Source organism: Psammomys obesus, unplaced genomic scaffold (genome assembly GCF_907164565.1).
Source record: "Psammomys obesus unplaced genomic scaffold, mPsaObe1.curated_primary_1811, whole genome shotgun sequence".
Lineage (NCBI taxonomy): Eukaryota > Metazoa > Chordata > Mammalia > Rodentia > Muridae > Psammomys > Psammomys obesus.
This window is the reverse complement of record NW_026596166.1, coordinates 1,812,703-1,827,737: the sequence shown is the minus strand read 5'-3', so window position 1 is coordinate 1,827,737 and position 15,035 is coordinate 1,812,703. Positions and strand designations below refer to the sequence as shown.

Below are 15,035 nucleotides of genomic sequence, written 5' to 3'. Positions count from 1 at the left end.
ATCTTCATGTCCCAATGCCAGGCAACGCAGCCAGCCCTGCAAGGGGGAAGTGATCCAAAAGCAGTCAATAGAGTCCATGTTAGAAACAGCGCCCCCCTCCACTTGCCAGCTACCCCATATGAAGACCAAGCCGCCCATTGGTTACATGTGTGCAGGAGAGCCTAGGTCCAGACCATGCATGCTCCTTAGTTGATGTCTCAGTCTCTGCAAACCCCCATTGGACTGGGTTAGTTGTCTCTGTTTGGCCTTCTTGTGAGGTTCCTATCCCCTCCAAGTCCTTTCATCTTTCCCCCAACACTTCCACAGGACCCCTGGAGCTCTGCCCCATGTTTGGCTGCAAGTCCCAGCATCTGTCTCCATCCATTCCTGACTGGAGCCTCCCAGAAGACAGTCAAGTTAGGCTCCTATCTGCAAGCATAGCAGGACATCATTATTAGTGCCAGGGGCTGGCTGTTTACCATGGGGTTGGTCTCAGGTTTGGCTAGTTACTGGTTGGACGTTCCCTCAATCTTTGTTCCCTCGTTATCCCTGCACTTCTTGTAGGCAAGGTAATTTTTGGATCAAAGGTTTTGTCAGTGGGTTGTTGCCCCCCTCCTTACACTAGTCCTGTCTACCCAGGAGGTGGTCACTTCAGTCTTCATGACCCCTTCCACCCCCTTGTTAGGAGTCTCAGCTACAATCACACCATAACCTCCCAGGAGCCTATCCTGTCGCGGGACTCCAGCTTGATGAAGAAATGTCCTCTCTGTTTCCCTTCTTGTTCCCAGCCCTCTCACCTCCCACCTCCATTCTCCCCACATCTGATTCCCCCCCACCCTTGTTTCCCACCCTGCCATTCACTTTTTTATTGTAACTTTTTTGAAGCAGTTACAGTCTAGGAAGGAAAGATTTTAATAAAAAAAAAAACAACTAAATGGGAAATAGAGACAGACAGACAGACTAACTAACAAAAGGAGAGCTGTGCCTCCTGCTTTCGTCTTGGAAACACAACAGCAGCAATGTAGAAGTCTCTCACGTGGTCTGTGTCCTACATCTCTGCCTCCAAGTTTCCTTGTACTCTCCTCAGATCCTGCTTCCAGGTCAAAAGCATTCTGTCTGGGCTGGCGGGCCAGACATTTGAGTATTCATTACCTCAGTGAGTGCGCGTGTATCTATATTTAATGATGTTTGTGCTTCGCTTGCTTAGGACTTTTGAAATCTCTGCAGTTTTAGAATTAAGGGTCACCAAGTCGTGAAAAGTACTATTTCCCCTTTCATCTGTGTCCCATATTATACAAAGGTTCCCTGAAAATAGCAACAGTTTTCTGGGAAAGGTCCCGACAGAGTCTGTTCTCACCCTTTACCCCAGCCCTCCACTCCGTGTTTCCTTCTTCCAATGTGGTCATGTGCTTGCCCGAGCCTGGCTCATGAACCATGTAGGATATTCATCTCGGAGTTTTGTTTTTTAAGCCATACACTGTGCACATGATGCAGTATTTAATTTGGAACGAGCTCCGAGTTTAGTCACACATGCTTCTTGTGCTGTTTATCTTGGAGTCCACAAGTAGGAGGAAAGTGTTTTTGCGTTTTATACATCTGAACACTGTTCATGGTCTTTCTGTGACTTGGGAATTGCGTGGAGGGCAAAATCCAAGGAACAGCATTAAAATAACATAGAGTTCTAATGAGATGTGAGTGCGGCCCCTTGAGAGTTCCCTTCTGGTCCCCGCAGAGTTTGACTTTGGAGGTGGTAAACGTTTTCAGCTGTGTGGTTCACTGGTGGCCTGAGTAGATTGGTGGATTATAGGTTACCTGACATTCTCCCATGCAGTCCATGTGCTGCTAGACATGAAGGCTGAAAGTCTTTGGCAAATTTGGCTCTTTAAGGAGAAGATTTTGACTTGACTTTGTATAGGGAAAGATAGGCAAAGAGAATTCTGCTCACTGCTGCTCTGTTTGCTGTTTGAATGCATCCTATGAGATTTTTTTTTTTTTTAGGAGCCTCTCCATTGCTCTTTCCTCAGTTCATGCCTCCTAAGAACTAAAGCGATCTGTAGACCGTCTCAGGCTGTGCTTGAGGGTTAAGGTGATGGTGGTGATGAGGGTGTCGGTGTCTGCTGACCTAATCCTTTTTATGATCTCATGCAAGAAGTCGTTCTTTAGCCCAGGGTAAAGTGGTGTTGTACAGCACCACTTTCTTTTGGGTGGGGGTGTGCTAGGATGGAAAAGTTGAGAAGGGTGTTTAGAATGTTCCTGCTCTCAGTGAAATTGCTTATGGCAGTGTTGCTTTTTGGTCCTCAGTCTGGATTTCTTTAATTTCCATGTCTCATCTGTAATGCAATTGCAGAAGCAAGCTGGGAAGGCAGAATAAAGTTTCAAATGAACTTGCACTTGAACAAAAGAGGGTGATTGTTGTTTTTCTATGTTGTTCAAAGCACAGACATTTGAGTAGTGAGCTGTTTGGATTTTTACTTACATATAAGGGCTATTTGCTTTTTCTTCTTTCAATGCAATAAAGTGAGGAAAATCTAATGAAGTAATTAAACCTACTGGCTATTATTCATCCAGAATTTTCAAGTGTGTTTAATAGTGGTCTCTCATACAAGTATAAAGATACATAACTAGAAAGGAAAGGTCAAGATGGTCTTGACGATTGAGAACCAGAGAGTCTGAGGTGGTTTGAGTGACTGGGCAAATTGCTCATTTGGGAGCTGTTTCTTTCTGCTGCTTTTTGGGCCTTTCCTTTGGGATCACCCTCCTCCCCCTTAACTTTTGTAATGTCTTTTGCAACTTTCAGTTAAAAAATAGCCATCAAAATTTAAATGTTAGCAAATAAACACATTTTAGTTCTCTGATGGTAGTCACTCAGCACCAGAGAGTGGCCTGGCTTCATTTGAAGAGAGATGTTCATAGTAGGAACTGAAAGAGTTGACACCAGGATCGTGCTTGTTTGGAGTGTTAATGAGTCCAGGAGGAAATGGTGAAATCTGCTGATGACACCAGACTGTTTTGCTTGATCCTACCAGGGGTTTCTGGGAAGCTGCTTTGTAGTGTTGGAAATAGTGGAAGGGTTGGGCAATATGGGGCAGACTTGCCGAACTTGAAAGGACGGTTTATGTGAAGTAGCAGGAGGACCAGGGAGGCTGCAGTCCCCCTGAGGGAACTGGAGTCTCCAGAGTGTGAAGAGTAGGACAAAGAACGCTCTGATGGAAACCGAAAGCCGTTTGGTGGTACTTAGAAGCTAGAGTGATGTAAAAGTATGGCATGTGAATATCCTTTTGGAGGAGAGGAGTGAGTGTTATTTCCCCTCAGAACAACTGTGGGATATTGGGATATTATATACTCACTTTAGTGTGCTTGGTTTTTTTTTTTTTTTTTTTTGATGGGCAGGCCTAGCCCTTCATATATATCCTTTTAATTAGTTTCTGTGGTTTCTAAATTATTTTTGGTTTTCAAATAGTCAGCTGTCATTTAGAATCTGAGTAAGATCAAACTTAATAATAGACTTAAAATGTAGGTGAAATTTGAAGTGATAAAGGGAATTGTTTGCTTCCAGGGCCGTTTTTTGAAGGAACCCACCATGAGATATCACAAGGATATTTATGCAACAGTAGTAGGATAATTTCTTAATTAATGCAGTTCACAAATGTGACTCATTTAAATATGTACACTACAGAGGCATGTTAGCAGACCCACTCCATTATATTATAGGCTCTTCGTGGGATTGAAACTAGCACATTGTGTGTGTCAAGAACCCCTTACCACTGAGCCCCAGCCTCAGCTCCACACGTCATATGTCTTCCACCATCTCCCTCTCTGTCTTCAAGCACTAGTTCTAGAAGAAGCAGGATGTGCACAGTAGAGATTCCCTTAGCATGTTGGTGTTTTCTGGCTATAGTCTGTGCCTGGAGACTTAAAAAGGGTCTTGGGATTTGAAAAGGTAAGCTAGGCCCCGTCACAGGCACTGTGGGCTGGCAGGTTGTAGGTCTCCATACATTACGGAAGGATTTGTATGGAAGTAAACTTCTGTGAACCACACAAACAGGAGTCATCTGCACCAATGGCTGAGGAAGGAGTCGATGGTTTCAGGCTTTGTCTGCGGAGACTTTGTTTTAGTTAAGCAGGGAGAAGGAGCTGACTCCTCAGGCCTTCTTGTCTCCCATGCTTGGAATCCCTGGAGTAATTTAGGAAACCACTGCAGAGAATAAGATATCTAGAGGTCCAGGGAAGTACTTGTATACAAAACAGGGAGACTTCATTTCTGCCATACTCTTCTGAGATTATTGCAAAAAGAATTAAAAATTTGCATTTAGCAATTTCATACTTTCCTATTTCAAAAGTCATTGTATAGACACAAGTTTTCTATATATTTTAAATTTGTGACAGCCTTGTATTTTCACAAGGTCTCTCTGTTTTAAAACTTCAAAGGAGAAAACCAGGAGACCTTCTACCCAAAAGCAGAGGACTTCCTTTGTGAGGAATGTTATACTGAATAGCCCAAGGGACCCCTGCCCCAATCTCCATGGTTCTAAATGTAAGGCCTCAGACTGGCGGCATCAGATTCATTGGAGGCTCTTGTTAAAAACAAAGACTTCATATTCTGGAGCTGGTGGTGTATCTCCATGGTAGAGCTCTTGCCTAGCATGCATAAGGTCAGCGTTTGAGCTCAGTATTGCAAAAACTGAAGCAGAGATGAACATGACTTCCATTCCTATTTTGACACACTGAATTAGAACCTCCTGAGTAGGGCTTAGGTAGGTATTTTCGTACACTTTCAGCATAAGGCAATACTTTCTAAAAATAGATGTACACTACACCCCGACTCCTAACCAAGGAAATCAGAAAGATGGAATGGTGCTAGAATGTTGAAGTAAGCAGCATGTTGTAGAGTTTGTTCTCTGAACTTCTAGTGACCAGAGTTTGATTAGTAATGATTTTGAATCCACTGATAGTAACAAAAAAATATTGTTATTGTGGTTGAAAAATTTGCTCTGAAGCCAGAGTGTCTGGTCACTTACTGACTGTGACTTGAGCAAAATATTAAATCATTCCTCAGTAGCTCATTTACTTTTTCTGTAAAATAGAGATTTTGGATTTGATTCCTCTACACTGCAAAGGCAAATCATCAACAACAAAAATCATGTTACTGTCTTCCACCTAGCATACAAAGGAACTATCTGGTCTCTAATTCACTGCTTTCTTCCATGATTATCCCTATTTAATGAGGACCTGAAACGGAAAGCCTAAGACTGTTATATAAAGTGTATGTTGGGGAAGATGGGCCTCTTTTTTTTTTTTTTTTTTTTTTTTTTTTTTTTTTTTTTTTTGAGTAAGGCTTTCAGGTGACATTCTCAATACACTGTTTTCATTTCTACAGTGCGCACTTTCTGGTCAAAAAAGCTGTAATTGAGCAGACACAGTAGATGGCGCTTTAGACTTATTTTTAAGAGAAACTAGTAAAAGGGTAAGGGAGGGGAAGGAGGAGGGAATGAAGCGTATTTTACTAAGCCCCTCCCAAGACTTCATCTCCTTGTACTTGCCTCTAAGAAGTAACTTTTTCTTTTGATAGAGCTAGAGAATAACTTCAGCAAAAATTAATCTTCAGTTGCTGTATTTGTCTGAATTTTGTCACTTGGAAATTATCACTCGTGCTTAAGCCATAAAAATATAAAGGCATTATTTTCTTTCAAAACACTCTCTTATTTATGAGGATTTCTCCCTAATTGTCTTTGTATTATAATATTTCCATCTCTTAGGGCTTGCTGGCCTTTTTTGTTATCTAATAAAAAATGGGATTATGAAGTTAATTTGAATAACGTCAATCATAGTGTAGTCATACTTTAAAATTAAAGTTTTCACATTAAATGCTAATTCAGACAGAGTATGTGTCACAGTAAGGATGATTTAGTTTTAAATTCTATTTTATTTTACTATGAGAATGGCTGTTTTGCCTGCTTGTATGTCTGCATTCTGTGCATGCTTGGCGTCTGTGGCAACCAGAGGAGGGTGCCAGATCCCCTGGAACTAGAGTTACAAAGAGCTGTGAGCTGCCATGGTGGGACTGGGAGGCAAATCCTGGGCCCCCTAGAAGAGCAGCAAGTTCTCTCAAGTGCTGAGCTATCTCTCCAGTCCTAATGTATAAATATTTATAATTCTCTACTATGTTTTATGTAGTTAGTCTTGTTTAATCCTTGTAATAACTATGAGAACACTTATCCCTGTTTCTAGATAAATTGTCTCAGAGATGTTCAGTAAATTGCTCAGTTATCTTTACCGAGTGTTTGAACTGTAGCTGCTGTAGGAGTCTTCTCTGTGCATTGAAGTTACAGTTTTTGAGCACATGCCATGTGCCAAGCATGCTGTATGCTAGGCATACAACAGGGACCAAAACCAAAGTGGACCTTAAAATTATTAAAGGTTCAATAGAAGTTTTTGTTTTGAAACCTGGTGCCTTGAGAGTGGGTAAAAAAGACAAAGGGTCAGTAAAGTGCTTGCTATGTAGTCACAAGGACCTTAATGGAATCTCCAGAACTCACACAAAAAAGCTGGGTGTAGTGGCCTGTGACTGTACTCTCAGCTGCGGGGAGATTGAGATGGGTGGTGGTGGTGGTGGTGGGGTCCATGGGGCTTGTTGGCCAGCTAGCCTAGCCAAATTTACCAGGTCTGGGCCAAAAGAGAGACCCTGTCTCAAAAACCAAGGTGGAAGGTACCCAAGGAACATCTGAGATTGACCTATGGCCTCTACATGCTTGCATACATACATGTGTGTGTACCTACACCCCAATACACCACACACACCCACCTCCCCATGCACACACAAGAGCACATGTGCATACACACACACACACACACACACACACACACACACACACACACACACGTACGCACCCCCCCACGCATGCACACATGGAGAGACAGAGAGGGAGCGGGAAGGAGAGAGAGGAGAGGGAAAGATATGTTTTAGCCACTATTATTGAGTAGGCCAGGGAACTGCATGTTCTTCAAAGAGAAAGATATAATCATATCTACCTTGGATGTATTACCATATTAATATTTATTTGGATACACCTCTTTTATCCAAGGGTAAAGCAAGCCCTTCTATTTCAACTCTGACAGTTGAACTATGAAATAGAGGGCTGGGGAGATGGCTCAGGGAAATTGCTTATTGTGCAAGCATGAAGATCTAAGTTCTTATCCCCTGATCCCATGTAAAAGCTGGACACTGTGGTGCGGTCTTATAACTCCAGTGCTGGGAGGCAGAGAAAGGAGGATCCTGGGAGTTTGCTGGCCAGCCATTCTGGCCAAAATGGTGAGCTTCAGGTTTAGTGAGAGACCGGGCCTCAAAAGTGAGGGGATGTGACTGGGGAAAGACATCCCAAAGTCAACCTCTGGCTTCCCACAGGCCTCTGCACAGGTCAGTGCACACACACACACACACACACACACACACACACACACCACATATACCAACACGAAATAATTTAAAAATCAGGAAATCAACAGTGAGAAAAAACATAAGGTAAAACTTTCTAGATAAGAATCAGGAAGAATAAATAGAATCAAATTATACTACAATGTATAAACTTTCTGCTGATTAAATGACATTATTTAAAGCAAGGTGGTGATAGTAGAAATAAACAAGATTGATTTTTGTATTCTAAAATCATAGACATATTTAGCTTGTTTTTCAAGTGCTATTTAATGAGACTTTTTGTGTCCAGCCAGCCTAAGGAGTACCCTATATTGGCATGGACCCCTTTCTTAATTTTTGGGCATTTGACATATTTCTATTGACTATTTTTGAATAAGGTCCAGCTTATTTTCTCATTGATACCAGGATTTCGTGGTATTGAAGGAAATTTGGCTGATAAGAAATTGTGGACTAATCACTTTAAATTGGTGTCCTTTGACCATGCTTTAGGTCTCCTAAAATTATGCAAAATATTAAGTGTATTCTGGGAAGGGAATCCGTAGCCTTCAGGAAATTCTCCATGGTGTTTATGAACCTTAAAAGGTTAAGAATTGTAATTGTGAGCAAGGCACAGAGGAGCACGCCTGTGATCCTGGCACTCAGGGAGGCAGAGGCAGGTAGACTTCTGTGAGTTTGAGGCCAGCCTGGTCTACAGAGTGAGTCCAGGACAGCCAAGGTTACACAGAGAAACCCTGTCGTGAAGAACCAAACACTAGAAGGAAAAAGAAAATAATTGTGATTGGGTTACTTACTTGTTACTTTACCAAAAGGGCAGCCATGATTTACTGATTTAGGTTGTCTTTTCCCAGTTAGGCATTGTAGAGAGGGAAGGGTTGTTTCTGTCTGTTTAAGGATGAAAGTCTTGAGGTTCTGAATGGATTTGGGGTTGGGGTTAAAGATACATGATTTTGTCTGTTTTTTTTTTTTTTTTTTTTTTTTTTTTGAGACAGGGTTCCTCTGTAGCATTGGCTGTCCTGGACTTGATTTGTAGACCAGGCTGGCCTCAAACTCACAGCAATCCACCTGCCTCTGTTACCCCACATGCTGGGATTACAGGCGTGCACTACCACACCCAGTTGAAGTTGCATGTTCAGCGCTGGAATTTGCAGACATTCCAGTCTTAGGATGTCCTGTTTGGAAGTAAAGTCTACCTTTAGTCAGATGGATGATCTCCAGGATAGTTATAACTTAAATCTGTAGTTATATTATCTCTGATTAAGTAGTTAACTCTGGTTTTAGATAGAAGAATCAAGAAGCAAAATTAGACTTTATCAATTGGTCTATCTAAGTTTCTTATTTTGATAGAATGTTTTTGATCAGTGGTCTGTTTTGGCAGGATTGCATGAGTCCTTGAGTTGGAGACCACTGTGGACAATGTGGCAAGGCATGGTCCCAGACAATCAAATGAACCCAGTGATGAGTTAATATTAGCCTGGTCATACATAATAATAGTATCAGATTACGGTTTTGGTGAGGAGCAGAAGGGATAATAGCTTTAAATATTTTAAATATTTAATATTTTAAATATTCTAAATAGTGCAATGTCAGGAGCTTTACTGATTTCTAAGTAGTTGGTGTTCCTGTCATCATCATTATCATCACCATCGCAAATAATATCCACATTGTATATTTCCATGACTGGTATATGGGGTCGAGAATATGTAATAAAACCACCCACAGGAGAGGGGAAAGGTTAATCTGATGAGCCTCTTGTTTATGACAGGGATTTGGAAAGAGTTTCTTTTTTATTTTAATTTTTTATTTGATGTGCATTTTTTATTTGATGTGTATTTTATTTGATGTGTTTTACATGTTTATTTGTGCATCATGTGACTGCAGGACCAGAAGAGGGCATCAGATACCCTTGGGCTAGAGATAAGATGCTTGTGAGCTGCCATTTGGGTTCTAGGAAGCAAACTTAAGTCCTTTGTCAGAGCAACCGGTGCTTTTAACTACTGAGGTGTCTCTCCAATGTCCTAAAAAGTTTTGTTTTGTTTTTACAAGGCATGTCAGTTTTATTCATGGATGAATGGCAATATAAATATCTCTTTTTCTGTGATAAAACTTAACAATGGAACCATAATAGCTCGAATCTTCATAGAATCTTCAGTGACAGCCTCCGTTTTTTGACCATATGTCCTTAGTTCCCATCTCATCTCAGTGTCTGACTGAAGAAAGTATTGCATTAAATGTTTATTTTCTTCAGTGTTTTGTCTTCCTTTTAGCTCTTAGAAAAAAATAGTCGCTGTTTTTATGTCCAACATTTTTGCTGAAAGTCAAATCAGTAATTTAACCACTAGAATTGATGGTTAAAATAGGATCTTTCTTAGAATGGGGTTGTTTTGTTTGAAGCAAATGACTTGGGAGACAAGATTTAATTCAAGTGAAGACTCTTTAGACGTGCAGTGTTTATGTTAGAATGTTCTCGGTTGCTGTAACAGAATACCTGAGATGGAATAATTTATAAAAACAGTTTATTTATACTCTGACTTTGGAGGCTGGGATGCCCAAAAGCATGGTACGTGTGCAGCTTTCGCAGACCATGGTGGGAAGCAGAGGGGAAGTGGGTTTGGGGGGAGAGAAAATGAAGGGGCTCAATTTCTGTAGCCGCTAACCCATTCGTGCAAGAAAACGTTAATCCATTCATGAGAGAGTGGCTGACATGGACCTCTTCCCAAATGGGGCTTTCCATTAGTTGCACATTTAGGGGGAAAAAAGCCTAAACATAAATTTATACATTTCAAGTCATTGTAGGTGTGTATGTATGTGTATTGAAAAATATGTCATCTTAAAAACAATGGATTTTATTTAAATTTCAGTAAATGTCAGTCAGGATGGAAAAAGCTGCCAAAGGGTCTCCTCTCTCCTCTTTCCTTTCATTTCTCCTCTTTTCCTTCCTGTCTCCTCCTGTCCTCTCTCCTTCGCCCTCTTCCCTTCCCCTTATGTGCACTGGATAACTGCATATAATGAGCTGCACTCCAACCCAGCTGTGTTTCCCAGGAAGGTATTCAACTCATCTTACACCCCCTGCCACTGCATCCAAGCCCCATGAAATTTCAGGGTTTCCTGAGTTGGGCCTGAAACCCTTAGGTTCAAGTGGTCTTTTCTGCGTCAGCTTCCCAAGAAGTACTGTTTTGTAACACTGCACTCAGCTATGAGCGTTTCTCTAATATTAAGTCTGGTATGGCAGTGTGGACCTGTAGTTCCAGGCACTTGGGAGGCTAATATATGAAGATTGTATGAGCTCAGGGTCTCAGGGCCAGTCTGGGCAATATAGTAATATTTATCTGAAGATAAACAAACACCTGACTTTTAAAAAAAGTTTATTTATATTTCATATATGTGCGTATTTTGCACATATTTTTGCGTATATATGTGTATGATGTGCATGCCTGGTGCCCTCTAAGGCCAGAAGAGGCTTTTGGATCCTCTGGAACTGGAATTACAGCTGGTTGTAAGCTGTCATGTGGATGCTGGGAACTGAACCTGTGTCCTCTTGCAGAAGTGGCAAGCGCTCTTAACCAGTGCGATCTGTCCAGCTCTAAATAAACACCCTTGACGCTCACAGCTTAGAGGAAAATGCTGCGTAGCCCATTGGCCACTCTATCTTGGATAGTTACAACTACAGAAAATGGTCTGCCGTGGCAGAATGTGAATAGAGATGGCCCTGTTTTAAAATGCATGTTCACAGGCATGGTTGATTTGAGTAATACCCAAGATTGGCTTGGGACTTGGAGGCATTTTGAACTCCGATAGTAGACTCGCTCTTTCTGCATTTTCTACATCTGTACAATGAACTCTGGACGTGATGTGGACAGAGTGAAATGGTATTCATCTCTAGCAAATGGAAAACAGAGCCTGGGGGTACAAACTTCCCAATACTTTTTAGTATTTTTGTTTCAATAGTGAATTTTCTTGCTGTTTGTGCATTTGGAATCTTGTGACTTGTAATCTTCTGAAATGCAGTACCATTCATTTGGTCTGGAATTGGGCAAAGGTTGTAATAACCGTGGCATCAGCTGCTTATCAGAGACTTGGGGCTTTTCTTTTTTCCTATGGTAGGCAGGTTGGTATTATCAAGTGAAAATTTTATAACCCTTTAAAACAGAGGTTGAGTAGTAAGTGGATTATTTATAAAAATAAGAGAATTACTTTTAGTTTTTGGTAATAGTATTCATTTTTCACAAAGGACTGTACCGTCTAGCTTCAAGGCTTGGCTAGGGAGGAGTTAAACACAGCTAGAAATGGAAAATTAGCGGCTGTTTGCTCTTGACCCTGCAACCCCAGAGTCAGATGAATAAGGCAGAAAGAATACTTCTTCACCATGCTGATATTTGGGGCTTATCTGGATTTAGAACATATTTTAGCAGCACTTGTGGTAATTTATGTAAATAACAGTTGACGTTATGCTATCTATACTCCTGTTTTGTGAGGTGATCTAATGTGGTTTCTGAGTTGTTCATGGTTTACCCTGAAGGTTCCTCATTGTCATACGGGTGTCTTTCATAGCTTGCTGCTCATTTGCAAAACAGTGAAACTTTCCTCTGCTCTTGTTAAACTGATGGAACCATTTTCTAGCATATGGAAACATTTTTTGCATCTCGTGTTCTTTTAACAAATAACCCCATGTGACTTACAAATGTTGTAAAGGCAGTAGATATTTCCAAATGCTTTGTTAGTGATTAAACTGTTATATCCTTAGGTACCAAGGAAGGTTTCACAGAGACTAAGAAGGCCAGAATGAATATAACCATGCTTTCAGAGAAGCCCAATTCTTTCCTTGTAAATTCCATATATATATATATTATTGCTTGTATCACACCTGTATTTTCACAAAAGATTTAAGAGTCATCTTTTTAGGTAACCAGGTTTTATATACCCTTTATGTACAAAGTTCTCTTCAGTTTCATTTACTGAGAAAATGATAACTGGAATTAAACACTTCAAAACTTCTGAAATGTAATAATATATTTTGAAGTATAACAGGAGTATAATATTTCAAACAGTAATAAAATCTGTGCATTAGAATTGTTACCCATTCTAATGATGTACCTGAACAAAACAAGGCCACATATAAAGATTAGCAACATTTTGTTTAAATCGGATGTATGTCCTGTGGTTTAAATTTGCTCCTAAATGATGTCTTGACATTTGACAGTGCCAAAAAATATCTTTTGAAGAACAGATTGTATAGACGCTGTCATCAAGTGGGGAAAAGGTGACATTCAATCTTATATTAAACTTAAGGTAGACTATGGAATTACTCTGAAAAGCTGGCAAGAAGGAGGAGTGGCAGTAGAGGAGAATGAGAGAAGACGTGCCTTACTGATCTGAAACTGAAGAAGGAGTTGAAAACATCAGGCTTTTTAACATTCAGGAACACTGCATGTAAGAGATTGGTGAGAGACTGCTACTCTGAGGATTCTAGGAGCAAAAGAAAAAAACATGTTTTCGTTTTTTTTCCAATTTGGTTTCTGAATCAGATGTTCTTTGGCATCTTGAATAATACCTATAATTATCTCAGCTGTTTTGTAGTTTCAGTAATTCTATAGATAGCCTAATCTCATCTAGGATAGAACATTGTCCTAAGTATTGCAGAAAGAGCAAGATGAAGAAGATACAGTATCTCCCCTTGGAGAACTTATCTAGCAAGGGGAAAGGAAGTTTTTAAGCATCTGTACAATAGAGGGGACTTAATTGTGGGGATGAGACAGGTTCAGTTCTTTCATTAATGTGAATGCTTTATGGAGCAGGGGAGTGTGAACCTGGATAGCACGTGAAGAATGGAGTCAGATTATGGTAAAGAAAACAGCAGGAACTGAGATGGAGATAAGGTAGACATGTTGGGCCTTGATATGGTGGGGGATGTTAGTTCAGGTAGCAGCATCCTCTTTGTCTTCTTTTCCTTTATTGTTGGTTCCTGGGATTTTGTTTTGTTTTGTTTTTATCCCTTGCTGTTAAACCAAGAAGAAAATAAACAGATGGTGTATTATTTAAATTTTAGCCACCAGTAACACCATCTAGTTTAATGGAATGTAAACTATCTTTAAATGTTAAGTATTTGGTATATGTAAGATGATTATGAACAAGACCTAATTCCTGCCCTCAGAATGCACATAATCAGTTATGAGAAATTTCACTTAAAAAATTTGAATTATATCATAAAGCTGTGCTTCAAACTTCAGTGTGTATAAAATGTAAGCAAGCCAAGTTGTGTATAATGTCTTATATTCCCACTGATACTCTAAAGTTAAACTGTTCAGTGTGTTCATCATTAATCATATGTGAGTATTGAACCAAAATTTCATACTGTATGAAAAATTCGGTTGCACTGGTTACATTTCAAGTGTCGAGTAACCACGTGCGGTTAGTGACTAGAGTGCTAGCCAGCATTAATTTTAGATATGACTAGTTCTGTAGAACTACCCACCTGGAAATAGTGTTCCAGAGGTGTGTGACATTTTAATTGTGTCAGTCATGTAAGTGGCCTGTCATTCATCCATTCCACCAAACTATACTAAATGCCTACTGTGGTGGCTACTGTTGTCAACCTGAGAGAACAAGAATCCCCTGTGAGATGGGCCCCTGTGCATGCTTGTGGGGAATTATCTGGGTTATGTTCATTGGGATGGGAAGACCTGCCCACCGTGGCTGTCACCATTCCCTGACTGGCATCCTGGACTGTAACTGGATGAAGGGGACTGAGCAACATGCGTGCACTCATTATTCTTCTGAATGTGGATGTAATGTGACCAGTTGCCTCAAGGTTCTGTTGCCTTGACTTCTCCTCCATTATGAACTGTACCCTTAGTTAAAGCTAAAAGAAACTCCTTAAGTTGTTTTTGTGAAGGTATGCGCTACAGGCAGCAGAGCGGTAGGGGGTGGGGGGTTGTTCCTGAGTCCTTTGGAGCATAGCCAATTCCATCATGAGCCAGCCCCAGGTGCCAGATAAGGAGCTACAGGATCTGGTGTTTGCCCCCCTGGGTTATGGTTTTCCTTTAGTGTCACTGTTTCTTGCTCTACCCAGGTTCTTCTATTTCAGAATAGGAATATTTACTCTGTGCCATTATATCTTTGAAGCTTGTAACTTGTTTTTGATTTTGTAGGAGCTCACAGTTAAGAGACCATGGGCTTTTAAAATGTTGGAACCGTTAATAACTATGGGTGCTTTCAAAGTTGGAATGTATTTTACGCTACGAGATAAACATGAGACTTAAGGGACAAGGAGTGGAAGGTTCTGGCTTAAAAGTGCTGTGTTTGAGTGTCAAACTGACAGACTCTAGAATCACCAGGGAGAGGAGCCTCTGGCAATGCCTTTGGGGGATTATCTGGGTTATGTTAACTGAGCTGCTCACTGTAGGTACCACAATTCCTTGAATGTCATCCCAGACTGTATAATTGGACGAGCAACAGTCATGCATTCGTTGTTTTCTTCTGACTTCAGATGTAATATGACCAGAGCTGCTTTAAGCTTCTGCTGCCTTGATTTCCCCACTGAGAACCATGGAAAAAACCTCTTCCTCCTCGGAGTCGATTTTCTTAGGGTATTTTATCACAGCAGCAGAAAAAGAGGCAAAGACATTTA

The 15,035-nt window shown here is 40.7% G+C and overlaps 1 protein-coding gene across 1 annotated transcript in view; it reads left to right on the top strand.

Annotated features, from left to right (window-relative positions):
* Rad51b (RAD51 paralog B) overlaps positions 1 to 15,035 on the top strand; it is a 397,421-nt gene that overhangs the window by 68,054 nt on the left and 314,332 nt on the right. The window contains exons 10-11 of the mRNA XM_055595504.1: positions 2,037 to 2,049; positions 2,954 to 2,985. Of these exons, the coding sequence (XP_055451479.1) occupies positions 2,037 to 2,049; positions 2,954 to 2,985 (45 nt within the window). The remainder of the gene's footprint in view (positions 1 to 2,036; positions 2,050 to 2,953; positions 2,986 to 15,035) is intronic.